Below are 21,673 nucleotides of genomic sequence, written 5' to 3' on the forward strand. Positions count from 1 at the left end.
ACAGGTATGTGACTGGGGCTGTGTGTGTGTGTGTGTGTGTGTGTGTGTGTGTGTGTGTGTGTGTGTGTGTGTGTGTGTGTGTGTGTGTGTGTGTGTGTGTGTGTGTGCAGCAGAGGGCTTAAACAGAAAGACCCACTTGCCTAAAGACAAATAGTCCTTTGACCTTTGTATGAACCAGCAGCCCCTGGTGGGTGATAACTCATGACCTGGTGGACTGGTAGGGCATCCATCGCTCACCCTGGTGAGGATGAATGTGATGATGAACGCGCCCCGTTTGCTGCTATTTAGATAGCCCTGAAGAAACAGCGATGACAAACTACCTACGCAGAGAGCCAGGGCTGAGCCTTGCTTATACTGTTTGCCACGTCCGACACAAGGCAGGAGACTGTATAAACTCTAACTGTGCCACAGGGAACCAGAACAAACTCAGGGTCACAACTAAGAACAAGCATCGGTCTCAGTGAGGCTGCCAACTTTTCATACTAATACTAATGCAGACAGTATATACAGTTAGTTTAATATTCAGACACATTTATGCACACAAACTGAAACAAACCAATTCCTGTCACCATGCTAAATTTCACATTCACTAAAATTTGGTAAGTTTTGGCTCATTAATGGTTGTAAATGCTGTTATATTGTACAGATGTTCAAACTGGTTTTCATTGATTTATTGTTTTCTCACTAACTATATCGCAGTCAGTGTGAAAAAGCCTCCAGAGCAGCTTTTACACCCTCGCTAACACTGCAGCACTCCACTCAAATAGTCGCCCACTATTTAATGGAATGACAAAGTAGGTTTAAAAATAAAGTATAATGTCACACCATGAACTTCCTGAATACCACATATGTGTGCATGTGTGTTATTTCACACATGCACACACACACACAAATAGTAATACTACAGCAGACAGAGATGCTACAGAAAAAACATTTAGCTCATATGTTTGAGTCACTTTAAATTTGCAGAATGTAGCAGCGTGATAAACAGGACTGATGTATAATTCTTATTATTAAAGGAATAGTTTGACGTGAACATTATTCAGCTTCAACATCTAGCCTGGCTCTTTTCAAAAGGAAATTAAATCCACCTATCAGCACCTTTAGCTCACATATAACACGCACAACAATTTGGGTTTCATGAGGGGTTATGTATCGGACTATTTCTCGGCAAGGCACAGTAGCTTCCTGGAGTTCTTGCCGTCAGCGTGAGGCTGCCTGGCAACAAACAATCCAGCAAATAGTCCAGCCAAACAATAGTCTGATAAAGAATCCTTCATAATCACTTCAGTTGTTGTACAGATTAAACAAACCAGATGTTTGACTAATATTTTCTAATTATTCCTCTGGAAATCATCAGTCAGGTCTCGTTCTTCTCTCCTTTACTCCTTGAAATCTTTAGCATGCTTGGTTGAGTGGCCTAATGTGCATCTATCTTTCTATGAACTGAGCTAGACTTATAAGAACACAACTTTCCCTTTAAAGTGTGGAACCTTCATTATACAAACCAACATATCAACTTTTACATCTATCCAAACTAGTTAATTTATTGTTAAGTATCCCTATCTCGCCACTCTTCCTGAAACAAATGGCACCTGAAGAGCAACAAGGCTTCCTGTCCACATGCCTCGACCTCGTTATTTGAAGCCTTCTTTGTCAGCCATCTTGGCGTTTTAAGCCTCAGCTGTGGCTGACAGTTGGGAGAATCTCTCCTGGAACAGGTGCCAAGAAGATAATAGCACCTGCAGCCCTGAGAGGTCGCCACACTGACCTGCGGGCACTTCTCCATTGTTGTGTCTTTGTTTGACAGCACAGACGTTGTGTGTGTCTGTGTGTGTGTGTGTGTGTGTGTGCATGCGTGTGGCCTGCGTCCTTTCATGCGCACATATTTCCCTCCATGCTCGATTTCTCTTCCACACAAGTCTGCGCACGTACACGGGTGAGCGGGCGAGCGAACGCTTCTCTCCTTATCCAACTGATGGTCCATTCAAATTAAAATGAACCTCCATCATGCTAATAGGAGGAGCGGAGAACAAAGCGCAGGCTCTCTGCAGTCAGCAGGAATAGCAGGAGGATTATCATTGCTATCGTCAAGGCTATTATCATTAAACCCGGTTGCCACTCTCTCCTTCCGCCTAAAACAAACGGGACACACTGAGTGTACTGCAGTTTGAATTCTGCTCAGAGGCGGGCTGTTGTTTTAGAGGCGGAACCCCAGCTCGATGTTAAAGTACTACAGATGATTGCTTTGATTTTATTCATTATTTCTGAGTTTTAAGAAATTATACATGTTTTGGAAAGCACTCAATCTAATTTGAGCACAATAACACTCACTCTACTAATATAATAATAAAATACTATAACACCCACTGTGGCAGATATACAATATTTGGTGGAGCATTTAAAAAAAAGAGAAATCATTGAGCTGCATTATGTGTTTACTGATTGTCCTTTTTTGCAGGTATCAATCAATCAAACTTTACACATACGATAAACATAGCACCTTTCATACTGATTAATGTAGTTCTAAGTGGTTCTAAGTTGATTGACAAGCTGATAATAAGACAGAACAAGTCAGGACAGAGGACAACATAAAGAAAAGGATGAAAAAAATTACAAAGAAAGAAGGTGTGTAGCAAGTAGTACATTTCATCATAAACTGTATTTTTTTATGTTTAATGTTTGTTAGCATGACCATCCAGTGCTAGAGCCAGGGTTAGCTACTTTCCATTTGGAGATTTCATGACTGAAATGTATGAATTCACTGTTTTGTCAGCCACTTTCAATAGTAGGGTCCAACAAAGTGTGCTATGTAGTAGATGTATGACATGTGAAGTTGTCTTCCATCATTATTGAGAGAAAACTGGAAGACATACAAAAGCAATGTTGTTTGTCTGATCAGGTTGCTTCTCTTCAGATATACAGCAGGTGGTTTTATCCTCGCCGAACACTGAATTCAGTTTTTCACTGCATGTGTACCTCTGACGAGGACTTGCACAATATACCTTGTGTCTAAAATTGGAATGCTGGCAGGTTCATCTGTGCCAGCATTTCTGGGACTCTTTCAACCTAGAGACATCCTCTCTTCTTTTGTCCTTTAACGCGAGGCACCATTGGTAGCCTTGGGTCCTACACACCCTTCACCCTTCACCGACAGCTCGAGCCCCAAAGCACCACTGTGGGATTGTCAGGGAGGTAGAGGAGCAGGGAGGAGGGGGTGGGATGTGTGGAGAAAGGGTCGGGGATGAAATTCTCCATCATGCCAAAGCCCATCCAAGCAGACCCATGCCAAAGCACCATGTGTGTACAAACAATCCAACTGAATCCGACTCGATGTATACTCAGGCCTTATCTGGGCAAAACCAAATACACTCTGAGCTATCAAAGGCAATGGATGAGTGATTGGAACTCTCAGTTTTTCAGCAAATGCAAACACATCTATTACGCTCCATCACTTCAAGCTGTACAAATCAAAATCAGGGTGGCAAGGGGGAAAAATAAACACCACGCTGTGTGACTGTTAAGAAACTTGGAAAACAGGACTGCACATATCGCAGGAATCGGCCCAGAGGTGTATAAAACTCCAACGCGGCCATCAGCGGTCGACTCAGCGGTGATATGCTGAACATCAGACAGTTAATGCAGGCAAAGATTTTTTTTATTTTTTTCCTTAAAACCTTTTAAAGGATTTGCAAGATAAGCCTGTCGGTCTCCCCCAGAAGGAACCCCTAAAGGATGCTAGAATCGATGGATGAGAGAGGATTTACTGTAGGGCGAAGAGGGGGAAAACTGTTATTTAATGCTGGCATGTGAGCAGAATAATGAAGCGGTAAAGTAAGCTCACATGTGCGCTCTCATCATTATCAATGGACTAATCTGCCATTAAGCAATTCCATCAGCCACATGGATCTAATGTGCGCCGGGTGAAACGTGTATTTACCATTTAACATGACTCAGCCAACAGACTTATTAATATACTGAGGAAGAAGAGGGGGATTGCTCTTGACCCCTTGCAGAGAGTAAAAATATCACAGTGCTACAAAACATTCTGTATACCAACATATTAATTGAGCTCATGACCTCCTCACCACACAGAGATAATGCACTACTCCCTGTGATGCTCTCCCATCATATAATACTGTAATCCTTAGTGAGTATATTGCATCATCGCAGGGCTATTACAAAATAGATAGAAGGCAGAAACGACCATTTGCTTGACCCCCCCGCCCCCTCCCATGTTGCTACTTGTCAAACTTTTGGCACAGATTACAATGATGAAGCAATCATATGGCAGATTTACCAATTAAAATTCTTAGTAAGGCAAAGAAGGCTTCTCATGTCTAGCCAACAACCCTGAATATTGTTGGCTGAAGTGACAAAAATCAATGAGTTGGTTGAAAACTCCATCTGACTAACTTGTTATTTTCTGTTACTTACATACTATTATGATGTAGGATATGTATGCTAAACATGGTCACATGGTTTTTATTTAAAAAAAAACATGCTCCTTTGCTCTTCCAGTGTTTTTTTCTACTTTGCAGATCAGCTGAATTCAGCTTCTTGTGCATGACCATAAACGGTCATTTGTCCTGTAGCCTTGGTTGTTAAGGTTGTTGCTAAGGTTCTCCCAGGTGCTGTTTGCCTTGTCCACACTCATATATCAGGTGGGATTTTGGCTCAAACATGTACGGACGTATTTAAGAAGATGACCTTTTGAAACCCTGCTACTACAGTTTGTTGTATGGTTTACTGACATGGGCGGCAGCTTCCAGGAGTTAACCAATCAGAATACAGTGGGCTCCTCGGGATAGGAACCTAAAAGAAATTAGGTAAAATGGCCTGTTTCAGATGGGGACTAAACTGAGGGCCCACATAAAGGGTCAGTATGAGTCAAATAAGGAGTTTTTAACTCTAAATCATGCAAAGATATTCCAATAAAGCCCTGTTTTAAAAATTTAGACCTGGAAATATGAATAATATATTCCCTTTAATGGGGAAACCCTATAAAATGGTCTTAAATGTGAACTTGTTGGGTTGATAGAGGCATAATGCTAAAAAAATTGAGGCTAAAGGTCCTCCAAACTCTTTACAATACAGTGACATTTTTGGCTGTTAGAGGACAGGATGTAATGAACAGTCAACTGGACTGAAGAACTTGAAGATAAGTAATTTGCCATCTCCTCAAGGAATAAAAAGACATACCAAAGTGCTGACAGAGCAAAGGTACCAGCTTCTGAAGCTGCTTCGGCTCAGATTCATATTAATGACCTAAAAAAGATCTATCAGGAACGGACAGCAGTGATTATCGTGATTGAGTGTCCACCTCGGCTCAAGTTGTGAGGAGCCCACGTCAAGGTTAAGACAAGTTTCTTTGAGAAAAGACACACCGCAGAGTCTCTCCACGCGGCCCCCGCTTGGTAAAATGAACTCGTTTGGAGGTTGTTAAGGTGTAGGATTCTTTCCGACCTCCGGAGAGAGCCCTCAGGAGAGGCCCTCTTGTAAAACGTTCCATCTTATTAATGGAAATAAATGCTGTTAGCGCCCCACCCCTCCTCGTCCCTCCCCGACCCCCCCTCACCCGCCCCCTCCAGCAATAAGACGTGTCTATTCTTGGCTAAAGTCCCCTTCATTAACGTTATCTCAAATAGGCACCCAGTCTGATGGCGAGAGAAGGGGATGGCGTGCGGTTAAGCTGCTTCATCCAATTTCATTATTCCATATGAGGCGGGGTATCAGTGTTAACTTTGCTATGTCAGCACAGCACACGAGGTAGTTGTGCTGCCATGTGGCTGAAGCATGACATCAGTGCAAAGGTTTAAGTTGCCGAGAGTCAACAGTGCAGCCTCGGCCAGCTGATCAGATGCTGTCAAAAGGGGCATTCCTCTGATTGTTAATTTTCAGATGCGCTCAAATGGCAGTGGGGTACATTTCATCGCTGACCTGCAGGATTCAGGAGTGAATTTGTCAAAAAGCATGAAGATTTTTTTTTTTTGTGCACAAATTCTAACACCTTCTTTAGCTATTTTCTGCTCATGAAATATGTCCCTTTTCACAGTAGCAGCTACCGTGCTGCGAATACTCAGGAGCAAGCCAGAGGACAACAATAACAATAACAGAGAGTGTGTGTGCACTGAAATGAAAGACAGGAAAAGAGAGCGAGACAGAAACGGGAAGAGACCACATGAAAGAAGAGAAAATGAGAGAGGAAGACGGAGAGGAGAGGGATGATCTGGCTTCTCTCCAGGCATGATGACTCAGGGATGATGGCACAGTTAGAGCTAATTAGGATCATAAACTGGAGAAATGTTTTGCCACCATGATGTGTGGGGTGCTTCCTCGCTATTGGCAGGACCTCAGATTAGATGTGAGAGCTCGTCTTGAGAGCATACTAAACTAGTAGAAACAAAAAAGTAATAATAATACAATTTTAGAGCAAATTGTCATGTGACTGAATATCTTCCAGCATGTAGCTAACACATTTGCAGTGCAACATTTCAGTACAGTATTTCTGTTGCGAGACCAATCATAAAAAGGACATTTCATATGACACTCAACTGGTTCCTTTCACTATTAAAAATGCTGTTTTTGTTCGAATTTCTGACTGAAATCTTCCTGAATGGTGTCATCTTCAAGCTTCCAAAGTCCAAATGTACTAAGAGCAACAAACATGACATTACAAGCACTTTTCCAACTATCTTTTTTTCCCCCCCGAGTTTTGACTGTCAGGCTACATACAGGTTACTGGAGGTTGGTTGCATCCTGAGAGCAAGACAGAAGACACTACTCAGTACACATCTCCCGCATGATTTTTTAATTAACAAGGTAATATAATTACCAGCTATTGTCCTAGTATTAAACATCAAAAGATAAGACAGTAGTGAAAACATCAAGGAAACTGAACATAATTCTGTGTATTAGTGGATTAATAATGTAATTCATTTTCATTGAAGAGCTCTAAGTTCCTTCAGAAGTGTCCTACTCTCCACAAAAGTATACTATAAGATGATTTATCCCAATCTATGGGACAAGACCACCACAGGAAGTCACTTTATCAATCACGGTGGCCTCAAGATGATTTTCCAAGGTGGTAAAAAAGAAAACCCAAAATTCCACTGCACTAAATTATCTTCAGTTTTTTAGAATGTACTGACATTTTTGGTTATGTCTTGTTAAACACTGTATCGTTTTACCTCTTCAGGCAATTTAAGTTATTCGAAAGAAACACTCTAATAAGGGAAAATCACTGCTCACAACTCAGACATGCACTAAGGGATCACAGGGAGATAATGCCTTAAACTATGGGGTCTCACAAGCAAAGAAGAACTAAGTCAAAACAATAATGAAGGTCCAGCTGGATAAAGAAATCAGTTACCTGTCAAACTTATGGCTCCAACAAACCATTTTCATTACAAAACATTATGATGCATTCACTGAACGTCTGACACACGTATGACAAAGCAACATATCATTGAAGCTGTGATTCAAACGGCTGGATTTTGACTCAGGTTTGTTGCCCTGCTCTATGTCCAAAGCCACCTCCACATCTCTTGTCAGTTCTTACGAGGCAGCTTCGCCCACTATTTACACCACCAACTCTCCCGTGTTGCTTTGTCTGCTGGATTCCACTGCAGACGCACAAACACTGACAGGAAGCGATAATGCTGCTGACTTGCTGTGCTACATCTCTGTTTATGAGGACTGACAGCTCGCTACGATCGACAGCGCACCAGCACGTACTGTACAGCCCCCCCTCCTCCCTCCCCTCCCCGCCCCACACACACCCACACACACACACAGTGAAAATAAATCACTCTGCACATGCAAACAAATTAACACAGAGACGTATCATCTGATACACTTAGGAGCACCACTTCCACCCCGCCAACACATAAATTAGCGACATTTAACAGTGTTGCGGTATTACAATCCTCAAATGTCCACACTGAAGTCGTTATTGTTTTGAAAGCTGTTGTGGACAGATTGACGGCACCCAACACATGACTAACTCAATTTAATTTCTGTGTTTTGTCGTCATAGCAACAAGTTATTTGTGATGTGAGTAATACCCTTATCTCTCCAACTCTGGGAGTCATCAAACAACAGACTAATTAACTTAAGTGTCACCTTCTGAATTTTTTAAACCGGCATCTGTGCTTTTGATACTCGTGTTTTTTTCTTTTCTCTCCGCAACCTGACTGCAGAGGCTCTCACCAGTGTGTGTGTGTGTGTGTGTGTGCGTCACTGAGACATTTTGGCTCAAAATTTGTTTTCTGTGCCTGAACTTTAAGTAGAATTTCCCACTGCCGAGCTACAAAAAAAAGCCAAGAGGGACTATTACGAGATAATTACTAATTATGCTAATGGGCTAAAGTTGTGCTACTCCTTTTCCTTGGTCATTTTATCAGCTGTCCTCAAGAGACCACAGTCAGTAGCAATAACCTTTTTTTTCCCCCCCTCAGCTAAATGTTCAGTCGGTTAGAGGACACTGTGTCCTAAACCGACGACTTCTGCCGCTACCTTTAATCAGGAAGTGCCTGTAAAATTCAGCAAGCCGTGGGTGCGCACACGGAGGAGCGCCGCACCGTTACCACCAGCGCTGACCTTCATTAACCTCATAAATGCCAGAGGTGTTTTTTTTTGTGGCGGCTCTTAATGCGTTTATCAGCACAAACACAAACAAATGTGACAGAAGTGTTTCAGGGCTAAAACTAGAGCTTTACATCACCCCCCCCCCCGCTTTTTTTTTTCTCCATCCTCCCACAACTCACAGGCTGTGTGACATTGGGCTGTCCCAATATCCGTGTTCCCCAACCAGGAATGCCCCCCACCCCCTCCAAGCCCTGCTGTGAATACATCTACATGAGGAAATAAGTGGAGTGGACAATTTGAGAGAGAGTAGGCAAGATGGGCGTTTACTACCTGTCTGTGTCTTGCTGGGTTTTATTTAGCAATGGATTCTGAATGAAAATGTAGGCCATTGCAGCAAATATACTGTACCGTCACAATGCATACATACAGGTTTACAGGCACTGGGACACTGATGTTACATTGAAAATAATCATCTCACAGGCGGACACACAGACACTCTCATCTGAACTGCACAACACTCCAGTGAACCACAATGAACCACAGCACTTCACCACAGCACATCTCCACTGTTTACTATTGTGGGTGTAACACTTCTTTTTTCAATGGGATCATTCATTCAGACAGTGTGTGCGTATTGTACTGTACATAAAAGAGACCTATTTTTCTGAATTTGTATCCTTTTTTTTCTCTTTGCAGTTCTGTCGCCTGCTTAAATAAAACCCTCGTAACAGCAATTTTGACTTGAACTGGGCGGTTTCAGTGGGTCGACAGAATGATGTAAACATTTCATTCAAACAATGGGACTTAGATGTGCCCAAACAGATGAATTTCCACTGCCTTGCAATGGACAATAAAGTTTTTTCTGATTCTGATGTATTACATGAGGATGAATGCTGAAGCTGCAAGAGTTTGCGTAAACAATAACATTTGGAGGGGGAATCCTGGTGGTCCAGTGCTGCATCATATATAATATGTAACTTAAACATCCTCACTCATTCTGACTGTTACATGCTGTTCCCCTCTCTCATCCTAACATCTAAAAATGCTAAATTGCTAAAAAGGTATATATACTTCTTTTTACTATGGTGATTTTTTTTTACATCTTAGAAATCAAGCAAATTACAAACTAACTTCACTGACAGTAAGGTTCAGTTGGGACAAGCAGAAACTAACTTAAATAGATATGATGGATCATTTGTATACGTTTTTGCTGCTATCAACTGTCATTCAGTCACTTTACATTTCATTTACCACTACAAGCTAAAAAAGTACTCTTACATTATCATCAAACTAAAGCAGTTTTTTTCTCCTTTCTAAATAAACAGAAATACATGACATTTTGGAGGTACAAGGTTTTCATTCAACAGTGAGAGTTTTGTGTTAAGAGCCGCAAACCTGTCATTAATAAAATCTTGTGCCTGGCTGGTTAAATCAATGATTTTGGATTGTTTAAATGCGCGCAAGCTTTATAAAGTGAGTGTTGTCTGTCCACTCAGACTCAGCCTCCACCATGACCTCCACCCTCACCTCCTCTACAGCCTGTACAACCACTGCCATCAGCACAGTTTCCTCTCACTCTGCTCTGTTCAGCAGACAGTCACATCAGCCCTCAGAGAGCATCCGGGTTGCTCGACAATGATCGACCCCCCTTCTCTTTCCCAATGGCTCCGGTCGCCGCACACGCGAGGGAGCAATGACCCTCGTGCCCCCACCGCCTCAACTTCCACCATCACCCCGGCTGCCCACACTCGACCCCTCGTGAGGAACAAGAGCGTAAACATTAACCGCTACATAAATTATGTTACACTCTTGTGGGTTTTTTTTTCAACCCCCCCTCCCCCCTCCCGGCACTCTTGATGATACGCTGATATACTGTACCGCACACTGAAGAGCACAGGGTGATAAGTGCGGCTGTAAAAAATAATGTTGGTCTATAAATCTCTGCAGTGCTTATTTTTGTTCGTAAAAAAAAAAAAAAAACACATTGTGTGGATAAAAGACAAGGAATATGTGCCACATATGCCACAGATAAAGGAAGAAGGGGAGAATAAAGGCTTGTGTCAGAGTGATGGAGGTGGATTGACAGATGTGATTCTGCAGACAGTAACCCTGGGTTGCGCTGTAACAGGGAGTGCAGCACTTTTCACCCAGATGTTGCTGTACTGTACATCACTGGACTGTCACCCATCTCCAAAAGAGAATTTTATATTTGTGGCAGGAATAAAGCAGCAGTAGCACACCCCCCCCCCCTCTCCTGAGAGGCATAACCGTATATCACAAGACTGTGATTAATTAAGAGGCAGATACGCAGCACGTCCATGAATCCTTGGGAAAGCGGTGACAGACAGAGGTCGCTGGTCAAACACTGAGCTTAAGGGACAGCAAACAAAACGCGGAGCGAGGAGCACGTCCCCACAATGCCAAACTGACAGGAGTATTGCAACCTGCACAATACTGGGGGGGGGGGGGCAATGGCAGCGGTTGGCAAACTGTGGCTCGCAGAGAATGTGTGTGAGATTTCCAGGAAGTCTGCTCCGACAACAAGAGTAAACAAATAAATCTCTACTTTGATGAACGCTGCCCCACATCATCTTCTCTTGTTTTGATCTAAAGTCTTCTAAAAAAAAACAATTCCAAAAAAGACAAATAAAATAAATCAATAGAAGTGTTAGGGAGGGGTGGTGGGAAATCTGCTTACAACCTTTTGAATACACACATAGGTTTCAGTGAGTCCAACTACAAATAATCTGCAGCCTTTTTCAAGGGATTAAACCCCAAATGCCACGCAATAATCCCCCCGAGACTTCATGCCTTTAAGGCTCGAAAAAAATTACAATTGTGTGAAATCTCAAGATGATGATCAGCTGGCATTTTCAGGCATTTACAGTATAAAAGATAAAGGATAATAATGATTGTATGGAAGAAAAAGAAGAAGAAAAAAAAGCTGTGCGGGCGGCTTTGTGTAATTTGTGGTCAAGTTTGAAGCAGGGAGAGGAAAAAAAAATCCTTCAATCATAAATCGGGCTTTCATTTTGACAGCTTAAGAAACATTTCCTGTTCAAAGTGTTTTTTTCTTTCTCCCCACCCAAAAAAATAAATAAATAAAAAACTGCACAGGAAAAACCACCTCCTGGAGCTTTGGAGGAGTCAGCGGCTATCAGCACTTCCTGAAGACACAGTTCATTTACAATCGGTCCCTGAACTGGCCCCTAATGTCCCGTGTTATCAGAATGAATCAGCAGTGCTGATAAATTAGCCGTTGGGAAACACGCTGCGAAGGCCTGTCAGCTAATGTGTGCGCGTCGTGTGATTCTCATATGCAATGCTTAATGTTGTGGAACCAATTCTGTCGTTTCCATTATGTAAATACATTTGCCTCAGCACTATATTTTATGTATTGTCTCCCTTGTCTCAATTACTTGGGCTATTAAAAATCAAGAGGTTATGGAAATGAGGTGCGGTTGTCTGTTTGTAGTTTGACGACAAGTGCAAAGTGTTTGTGAAGGCTCTTTATGCATTCAGTTGCAGTCGGATACGTCAACACGCTCCGAGCGTTCGCCCATATTCCACAATGCAACGGGGTTGGCACGTCAGTATCTCCGAGCACACACAGAACAAACAGTTGTGTTATCATCTGTTAGAAATATAAAGGAAGAAAATGAAATGTGTTGTTGCCATTTCATTTAGATCTTATAGCAGTGGCACAAAATATTAAAAAATAAAAGAAGTGAGTGTTTGTTGTCTGTTCCAAAGCTTCAATTTGTGTAAGTTGCTGGTAATTAGCCACAAAGCTGATTTAAAAATACTTGAAGATGTAATCAAGGAAGCTAAATCAGGCTTTTTTTTTTTTTAAAGCTTTCAAAGCTGCACTGACATTCTACGTGATGTTTTTCTCTTTTTAAAATGTCACTTTCTCCTCATTCTACACTGTGAGCTACAACATGAAATAAACTGGTGTATTAAAAAAACAAAAATCACTTGCAGATTGATTTTAACACTGAGCAGCAAAATTGAGACCATTTTAAATTTTTCAAAAATCAAGAAAAATAACCGAGTGAGAGGTGGCGAGGTGGAAATGTGGGATCGGTCCAGAGTGCTGTGAATTAATTTTGTCGGTAAACGCGTGGAATAAATGGTAGAAAATGTGTGTCAGGCGGCACTGATACTGGAACTGGACGTCTCCCCTGCGGGTTGAAGGGGTGTAAAAACCACACAGGGAGGGGGGATTTGTTTACCGTGAACCTCGGTCAGCATCTATTAACAGTCCAGATAAAGAGGGACACTCTTATTATGTTTCAGTCACTGAAAATCAGCACGCCTTTCCATTCTGATACACATGTAACTGATTCTCCTACAGTGTGTCTCAGTTCATTAGATCCAGCTGTTAATACACTGACTTCATCAGCAGCAACACTTCTACTGTAGTCAATCTGAGATATTAGGATTTTTTTAAATACACAAATAAAATAGCAGCAAACAAAATGAAATATTACTCTAAAGTGACAAACAGCTTTTCCTCTTGCTTTTCTCCCCCTGCTGCAGGCCTTTAAGTGTTTCTCAAACTTAAGACTTTTTAGTGTTCGGTATAGTTCAGCAGCTCTGAAGAATCAAGCATCTAATCTAAAACATTTGATATGAGGCAACAGGAAAGGAAAGAGGCTCATAGTAATTATCAGGTATATCTGTGCTGAATAACAGGATGTTAGTGTAGTTTTAATGTAGAGGTGTAAATTCTTATTACAGTGCACATGAGGCTTTGCTTTTACCTGAGTCTATGAGCTGAATTTATATTAAGTTACTGATTGAAACTGATGCGTTAATGTAATTCAAATGATGGAGTTTGTTTTCAACGAGGAGCTGAAGTTCAACTGGATTCAGAGACATTGTCGGTTACTATTCGGATGCATTAACAAATAATCTACCGCTTTCATTGATGAGGCTACTTTGACATGATAAGGTTACTTTTCTATGTGTATTAAAGCGAGTCTGTGGTGAAATGTGATCGTTGTCCTCGCCGATGTTCATGAAGGCTTTTTTAAGCCCTACAGAGGAAGCAGCAACTTCAACTTTACAGAGAAAAAACAGGGCGTTATTCCGGTTTACTTCTATCCATTTACACTGTAACGTTTCTGCACCTTCACTGTTTTTTAAGCAGTTCAATTTGAACGGAACAAACGCGCCGCGGAGCCTGCTCTACACCGGCTGAAGCAGCGCGCAGTCGCCCGGCTACCGTGCGCTCCGATACCCCGCCAAGGTGCGCACGACCTCTGCCTTCCCTTCCACTGGAGGGAGGGAAGAAAAAAAAAAGAGGGGGCACAAAATGGAAGAAGTGGTTTAAAGTTGTTGTTGTTGTTTTTTTACCTTTTCTCTTCGATCGCCTCCTCCTTCTCCTTTTCAGCTTGCATTTGACCTGGCCGCTCTGAGCCCCCGACGCACGGCTGTTGTTTCCAAGTACGGATGCCATCAGGAATAAGTTGGACTCGGCGGCTCGACTCTCCCTTTGTACTTGTCTGGCTTCAGCCTCCGTTGCTCTCTGATAACGCAGCGTCCTCGGGTTTGACGTAGACTCAGACTGTATTTTCTGCTCTCCCTCGATTTTTCTTTTTTTTTTATCCCTCCAAACCAGGGGGGGAGCGCATCTTGCTGTCCCTATCGCCTCTGAAACTCCAGCTCTCCTCCAGCCTCACGGAGAGACTGTTTGCAGCGCAGCGTGGCAGCTCTCAGCACCACTGATACCGGCGCCCCGTCTCCTCAGCTCCTCTCCTCCAGCTTTTTTTTTTTTTTTTTCCGCGCCTCTGCAGAAATTTTTAACGTCAGCCACTTTGAATTCAATCATGCAGGACGCCTATCTATTTGCTGCCGAGCTTTCTAATTAGGGTCCAATCCTGGCTGTCTGGGAGGTGTGACATCACCAGCGACACCCACCAACTCACACCCCTTATTCACCCGGTGCTTCTTTTTTTTTTAAATGTTTGTTGCATTTCTTCTTTTTTTTTTACTTTTTCCTCACACTTTTTTTAACACACACACTGCAGGGAAAATTTCTGTTCTCTTCCGCCCTCCACTGGCGGGGTCAGAGGTCAGTCTGATGTAGGGATACTTGCTCAAGGGCACTTCGGCAGGTCGTGTGTTTACCAGCATGAGGCGCCTGAATATGAGTTTCTCCTGCTGGCGGACTCTCCACACTGCTGCAAACTCATCACCACTAAGTTAAGGCTTAAAGAAAAAGGAGATGATGTGGTAAACACGAAGTCTCCACAGAGACTCATCCCTTACATAAATCCTTCTTTCTCCTCTCTTTCTGCAGAAGTGTTTGTCTTCTGAGATTTATGGATTATGGATCTGAAATAATTCCCTATCATTCCTGCTCTCTGTTCTAAATAAAGTAGAAATCACTGACAAAGTCCATGAAGGAAGATTATTGAGCTGAGATGAGTTATGTTCAATTAACTTGCCAAATCAAATACATCTTTGATATACAGTTTGAAATAATTACTGTACAATTTATCAGCTTTATAAATTCAGCAGCCTATTAAATATTGGAATAAATATGTCCTGTAAACTGTGTTGTCCTTTGAAAATGCAGTTTGGAGGTTGCAGGTGACCTTCAGCGTTGGAAGGCAAAAACTGTGCTGACAGTGTGTCGCGGCCACAAAGTTTGAAGTTTGTGACATTTTGGCGTTCTTGTGTGAAAGCAGAGTGTCGGAGCTTTCAGAAAGCATTTGCAGCTTTCCTAGCTGGAGGTTATTGTTTTTATTCCCTCTACAGTGGAAGGTCAGGTGTGTGTTGGGAGGAGAAGGTGCTGCAGGATTGCCGGACACGCTGAATACACACACACACACAGATTTGTTAAGGCCTCATCAAGAACACACACAATAGCCGGCTTGTGTAGATGTTTTAAAGTATGATATGTAAAGTAAAATTATAAATCTTTCCATCAAATCAATATACTGCATCTCTTTTACCTCCACTGCTCCCACCTATCTATTGACGGTTTTTAAAAAAAAGAAAAAAAAGCAGTTGCAGAAATAACAGTGTGACACGTTCGCTGATGTCAGACTGAAAAGTCACTTTGAGGTTCTGTTGTTGGGGTGGAAACATTTCCTCCCGGCCCCCCGAGGGCAGGAGAGGGAGGAGAGAGAGAAAGAGCGAGGGGGCCGGGGCCGTCCGCCAGGCTGCAGCCTGCCCTCAGGACGCCCACAAATATCCATGTAAATTGCAGTTTAAGAGAAATCAATACAAGTGACAAGTTGCCAATGCCACTATCTGGGGCAGTAATGAAGGTGTGCTGGTGGTGGCGAGGGGGGCGGGGCGGCTGAAGCGTACATAGATAACAGCAAAAGGGCAGGGTGGGGGGAGGAGGTACAGGTTAGAGACACATGTTTGTGTGCACACACACACACACACACGACAAGGTCAGTATAATTGTTAGATGAGTGCAGAGTGACACTAAAAGCTCAGAAATCAACTGGATTATTGCCACTATTAGAACGAGCATGTGACTTGTCATTGCTCCTCAAACTATCGGGCATCTGTACACAACACATCTAACATTTGACATCACAATGTTCACTGCTTCTAACCCTGCCTTATAACAAGATTCTGCTAAATGTACCCTTAAACACTTGCCACTAACATGCTCTAATAGTGTTCTACAGTATATGAGCAATACATGTTTCATCATTCAGGAAACTTTGCTACCAGTAAACTTATTTAATTGTTTTATGCAGATATCACACTGTGTTAAACCTGCTGCATGCACTGTATGTATGATGATGGGAAATAGATTTCTCCGGTTAAAAACATTCTTTAAGGATAGGTTCATATTTTCCTTGTTGTAAAAATATATATAATCCATATTTCAACTGAAACTAAAGTATGACCTTCAAAGTTGCTGTCTTTCTGTGCAAAATCCCCCTTTTGTGTTTCTCTGAGCTGTGTTTCCTTGTTCAGCTGTGGTGGAGGGATAACAACACTGAACAGGAATTTTGTATGAAAACAACTGGAACTTTGAAAAACACTGAACTTTAGGAATACTAACACATAATGACATTCCAACGTAGAAGATGAACAACTACAGAGACCGGCAACTCTTTTTAAAATACATCTGGGCATGTGAGACTTGAAAAAACCTACCTTATAATGAATATGGCTTACAGCATTCTCATGGAAATACCAATGGCTTTTTGCTGAGCCCTGTGTACAGACCTAATCTATATTAAATATATGTGTGGTAATCATAATCTGCCAAAAGAGTGTGTACTTTATAATATATTGGTGTTTCCTAGCTTTTAAGATGGGAGAAACACACATTTGTTAAATTAAACCATAGGATTAACCCAAACACTGTTACATATTCCACTTTAATAACAGTTAAATCATCTCAAGAAGATATTTTTAATTAACAATGACTAATGTTATGAAATTAATTGAATATTTACCAGAGTGTGCTAAATGTTTTCCTTTATTATATTATATTTGCCATTAACTAAGCAACAAGTGCCACCTTACATGTACAATGCTGTTTGACTCTCCTTGCTTTCTCTTTTGAGAGATCCAAAAAGTGACTCATGTTTAATGTGAAAAACCCATAAAGATAAGAAAAAAAGTCTGTAATGCCTTTGAATATATGTCTTATCTTAGAGACTGTTCATGGATAAATAGAGCCTGTGTGTTGGAAAACGTTAACATAATGACACAGTAAAATATGGGCTTTGGAAATACATGCGTTTGACAATTCCTATGACATGAAAAGCTCAGCAAGTGATGGATTCCTCTGATTCTGTGTTTACTCACTGGAATTATTTAGCCAAACACTCTGCATTAGTTTGATATCTGTGGATTAAAGGGTTAGATTTCAACTGAGATTAACAGCAAAACACGTGGCAACAACTCTTCCTTTTTTTTCCATCATCAAATCAGACACCTGCAATCTAAGATAAGGAGGCCAATCAGCACACTGTTCAGACACGTTCATTTTCTGCACTTTTGATTTTTTTTTTTCACATATTTGATGGAAGATGACTGTCTAGAAATTAAGAAATTGTGGGTCTACATGCTTGTCAGAGTGCTTTTCATTTGTCGACTTTGATTTTTTTTTTGCTGTTTTTATTATTAGAATAATTAATATAACTCTCAGGGGCACACTGACAAAAGGATTGGAGGCTTTATGTCTACTACACGTGCGCAAATGTGACAAAAAGAAGCCGTGTAATTCATAAAGTAAAGTACCCCAAACTGTGTCTCCAAGCAAATAGAATCACCTGATCCTTTGCACCGAAATTAGATAATATGCATCTATTTGGTGCAAAATTGGCCCTTTTGTATGCAAATGTGCCTCATTGCCTCATCAAAAGCAGTCCAATTCAAAAAGCGCATATAATGAAATTATTCACATCTTCAGAGAGTGCTTCAGATCTTCAAGCTTGTGAGCCATTGAATGATATTGAATGATATTGAATGATATCAAGGGCAAAATCAGTCCCAACAGCTCTGATGGAGCTCAGGGTTCATCCATAAGTTCTGCTTTATTACAAACAAATCCCGCCATATAAACCTGAATCCAAACAGCTGACTTGTGTAGATATGAAGCAGAACACTTACCTTCAGATCCTGATCCATCCACGTTTCGTTTCAGCCGCTGTGTGATGCTGCAGCAAGCTGTGGACAACAAACAGAACATCAGTACTGATGTTTGTGTGAAGTCCCAAAACACTTAGTGATACCTGAACAACATTAACATAAGATTCAGATATCAACCTAACAAGTTTCAGACCTGCCAAAGTCACATTAATAGCTGTACTCTGACATTTGACATTTCAGTAGATTATGTGATAGTCACGAAATACTAGAGAAGAAGCAAACTACATGAAAGTTGGCTTGTGATTAAGCTCTGAGGCTTTTTCGTGCTTTCCACAGTTTTCATTTTAGACCTATCTGTGTGCTGAAATGTGGAGAAAAGCCTAAAACACTGGAAACTGCTCAGCCAACTCAATCTAAACAAACAAAACAAGGACAAACTGCACTCCGCTGCAAAACTTTATGGATGTGTATGTGTGGGCGCCAAGTAGATCTTGAGAAAGGGGCAGATAGCAGCCACCATCCATTCTTTGTGAATTTGCCCCAGTGTTAAGATAGGATTGTCTCCATGGTAATACATCTGTTGCACTAATCAAAATACTCTATTTAAAGTCTCTTAGCCATTTTAGTTAAGTCACAGTTGAGAGAGAACATGTGTCAGTCAGCAGAGCCTGAGCCTACAGACATTGATTTGAGGAGAAAAGAAAGCTGTCCTGCCTCTTGAGAAGTATTCAGCTCCTGCTACAACAACCCAGTGTGAGTTTCAGGCTATATTAGACTCATATTTATAAGTTACAAGTGGTACTATTATATTTAATTACTTCAGTGCTTTGTAGTGTTTTTACCTACACAATGTCAAATTTTGCTTCCTAAACTGTCATCCTCAAACAGCTTTGGAAAAAAAAGAACACAAAAAAACCTCCAAATTATCAATTACTCAAACATTCCACTTTTAAATCTGACAAATCCAACAGTATAAAAAACTTTTCTGCTTGATGGAAATAATGGGAATTTGGTGACAGCAAGCTAGCCTGCTTATCAACCTTCCCAGCCAGGTGAACGTTGTAAAGATGGAAGCCTTGGAGGCCTCATCAGTCTCTGGGTTGGTATTGACTTTAAGCTTTTCTTTTCTTTTTTTTCCAGAGGTGGGGTAGTGGTGTTGGAGGTGGGGTGGATTAGGTGGCTGTAGCCTTATCAGGTGTTCTGGCTCCTCACAAGGCGGACGACTGGGAGACTCACATGTACCTTCATCTCCCTTCCACAGCCGGTGTGCTCCACAGACTCTAATCCACACAGGTGGCACTTTGCTGCTACAACTCAGAGTGCATTCGCATATTATATGTCACATGCACATTGTGCAGGTAACAAGCATATGAGTGGATGCAAATAAAATTGTATTTTAATTTGGGAAGGTGTTATATGTGCAAAACATGTGAATTTACCTTCATTTCGAAGGATAGTTTTACAGTTTTCCAAGTCTGTCTTACAGAAATAATTAGGTGTCCATCAGGTTCCTCCTGTTCATACTGACTGTTAAAGATCTCCTTTAAATGTGCTTTTCAATGGAAGTGATGCGGCTAAAATACACAGTGTGTCCATGCAGTCATTTCATATAAAAATGTAAATAAAAGTTTGTATGATGTAAATCTCGTAATCACGTAGGCTCTGTGCCCTCCAATTTGTTGTGACCACGTGGACAAGTCACAACATACTATCCATACATTTTCAATGGAGACTCTGATCTACTGTGGATGTGTGGAATGCAGACTTTAGAGAGGATTATGAGCAAAGCAAAACTACTATGTATCCATGCTGTCCACTGCTGTCCCTGTTGAGCTGGGGTGGAAGTATAGTAGCTGAACTTTGACACTGACAAGACTAACGTTGAAAGATATCTACTTGATTTGACTAAAATGAAAGAATCCAACATGCATAGAAGATCGAACCATCAAACAAGACTGGCCATACTCATTGAGGCTGTACTTACAACAGTGCTTTGACCCAAATGCAAATGTCAGCATACTAACATGCTCACAATGATGATGTTAATATGATTTGCAGGTATAATATTAACCATTTTCAACAAGGGACCATCAAAGTTATTAGAGTTCATTCTCATGGCCATCCAATAGTTGCTTGTACAACCTTACAGGGGTTAGGGGATTATCAAAGTCAGTAGGATTCATTGAGTGACAACCATGAATGTCTATAATATAATGAGATGTTTCAGTGGTTAACTGAAGAATGTGACTTGCTGGTAATGCTTCTGGATAACCAAAGTCATTAAGATACATCCTTTGGGGATCATGAATCATGATCATGTCTGTACAAAATTTCACAGAAATCCACAATCCACAGACCAGCGGTGCTGTCTCTACAGCCACACTGCTATCATGGCTAAGAACTACCACATCCAGATTTGAACATCTTTATCTGTACAATCCACATATAAGATCTACACAAAGTGAACAAAAATAGGCTTTTGCATGTGACCAAATAAGGGATGCACAACAGGTGGCAAGCATTTTAAACCTACTTCATTAAAGGGGATTATCAGGATGTTTCTGGAATGAGAAAAATCTAAGCAAGCTTTAGGTGGTGTCAATATGAGGAGTGTAAGTGACATTTGTGACAAGCTACTCTTGTATATTAATTATAAAAAAATGTTTCAGTTGTAACTACAATCTGACTACATCTAGAAACAAGAAGTACAAATGTTAACAGATTTAAAGCTTTCTTTCTGTCTTCCTCCTTGTATCTTGCTTTACTTTACTTCCAGTTGCCAGGCACCGTTAATGCAAAGATTGCCTGTCGAATGAAAGAGCAGGACAAGCAAGGACAGCTGTGTCAGGAAACTGACTCAAGAGCTTTTTTTTAAAAAAATACCAACACAGTTCTCCCAACAGAGGCAGTAACCAGCAAATGGAGGCGATATAGCAATGTTGGAATGCAATTTTTTGTCAGGAATTTGAGTAAACTACACCTTAATGCACCTTGCAAACATCACTGAGGCCGAACACAAAGCGCGCTAATTGCTAGCTGCAAACTCTTGGCCCGCACCTCATTTCAAGGTTGCATTCCCCAACTGTATTTTAAACTTTGAAAGTGACATTGAACATTTCATTTTGTAGCACGTAGCTACAGCCAGGGGGGCTAAATTCTTGCTGCTGCTGATGAAGTGCCGCCAATGTACCTTTTCTTCAGCAACAATCTCCTTTGGATAACTTTTTTTTCCTTCTTTCTTTTCTTTTTCAACCTCACCCCACCCCTCTTAACTGACACCCATTAATCACATTAGGTCTTTGGGAGAATTTGTCTGCTGAGCGTCAGTCTTGGCTGACCCCAACATTTGGAGAGTGAAGATAAAGACGTTGCACTGACAGCTCTGAAATAGCCCCTTTTTTCGTGGGTCAGCGTTCAGGGGAATATGAATATTATTATACATAAAAAGAGAGGAAAACAATTGAGTTCTTACTTCAGAGGAGTTGAATGACATTGGGAATTC

General features: G+C 41.3%; 1 protein-coding gene across 1 annotated transcript in view; it reads right to left on the reverse strand.

The window, feature by feature from the left end:
* Positions 1-14,053, reverse strand: part of adarb2 (adenosine deaminase RNA specific B2 (inactive)) — a 167,945-nt gene extending 153,892 nt beyond the window's left edge. The window contains exon 1 of the mRNA XM_053342049.1: positions 13,951-14,053. Coding sequence (XP_053198024.1) covers positions 13,951-14,053 — 103 coding nt within the window. The remainder of the gene's footprint in view (positions 1-13,950) is intronic.
* Positions 14,054-21,673: the final 7,620 nt, after the last annotated feature.

The sequence above is a fragment of the Scomber japonicus genome, chromosome 21 (genome assembly GCF_027409825.1).
Source record: "Scomber japonicus isolate fScoJap1 chromosome 21, fScoJap1.pri, whole genome shotgun sequence".
Taxonomy (NCBI): Eukaryota; Metazoa; Chordata; class Actinopteri; order Scombriformes; family Scombridae; genus Scomber; species Scomber japonicus.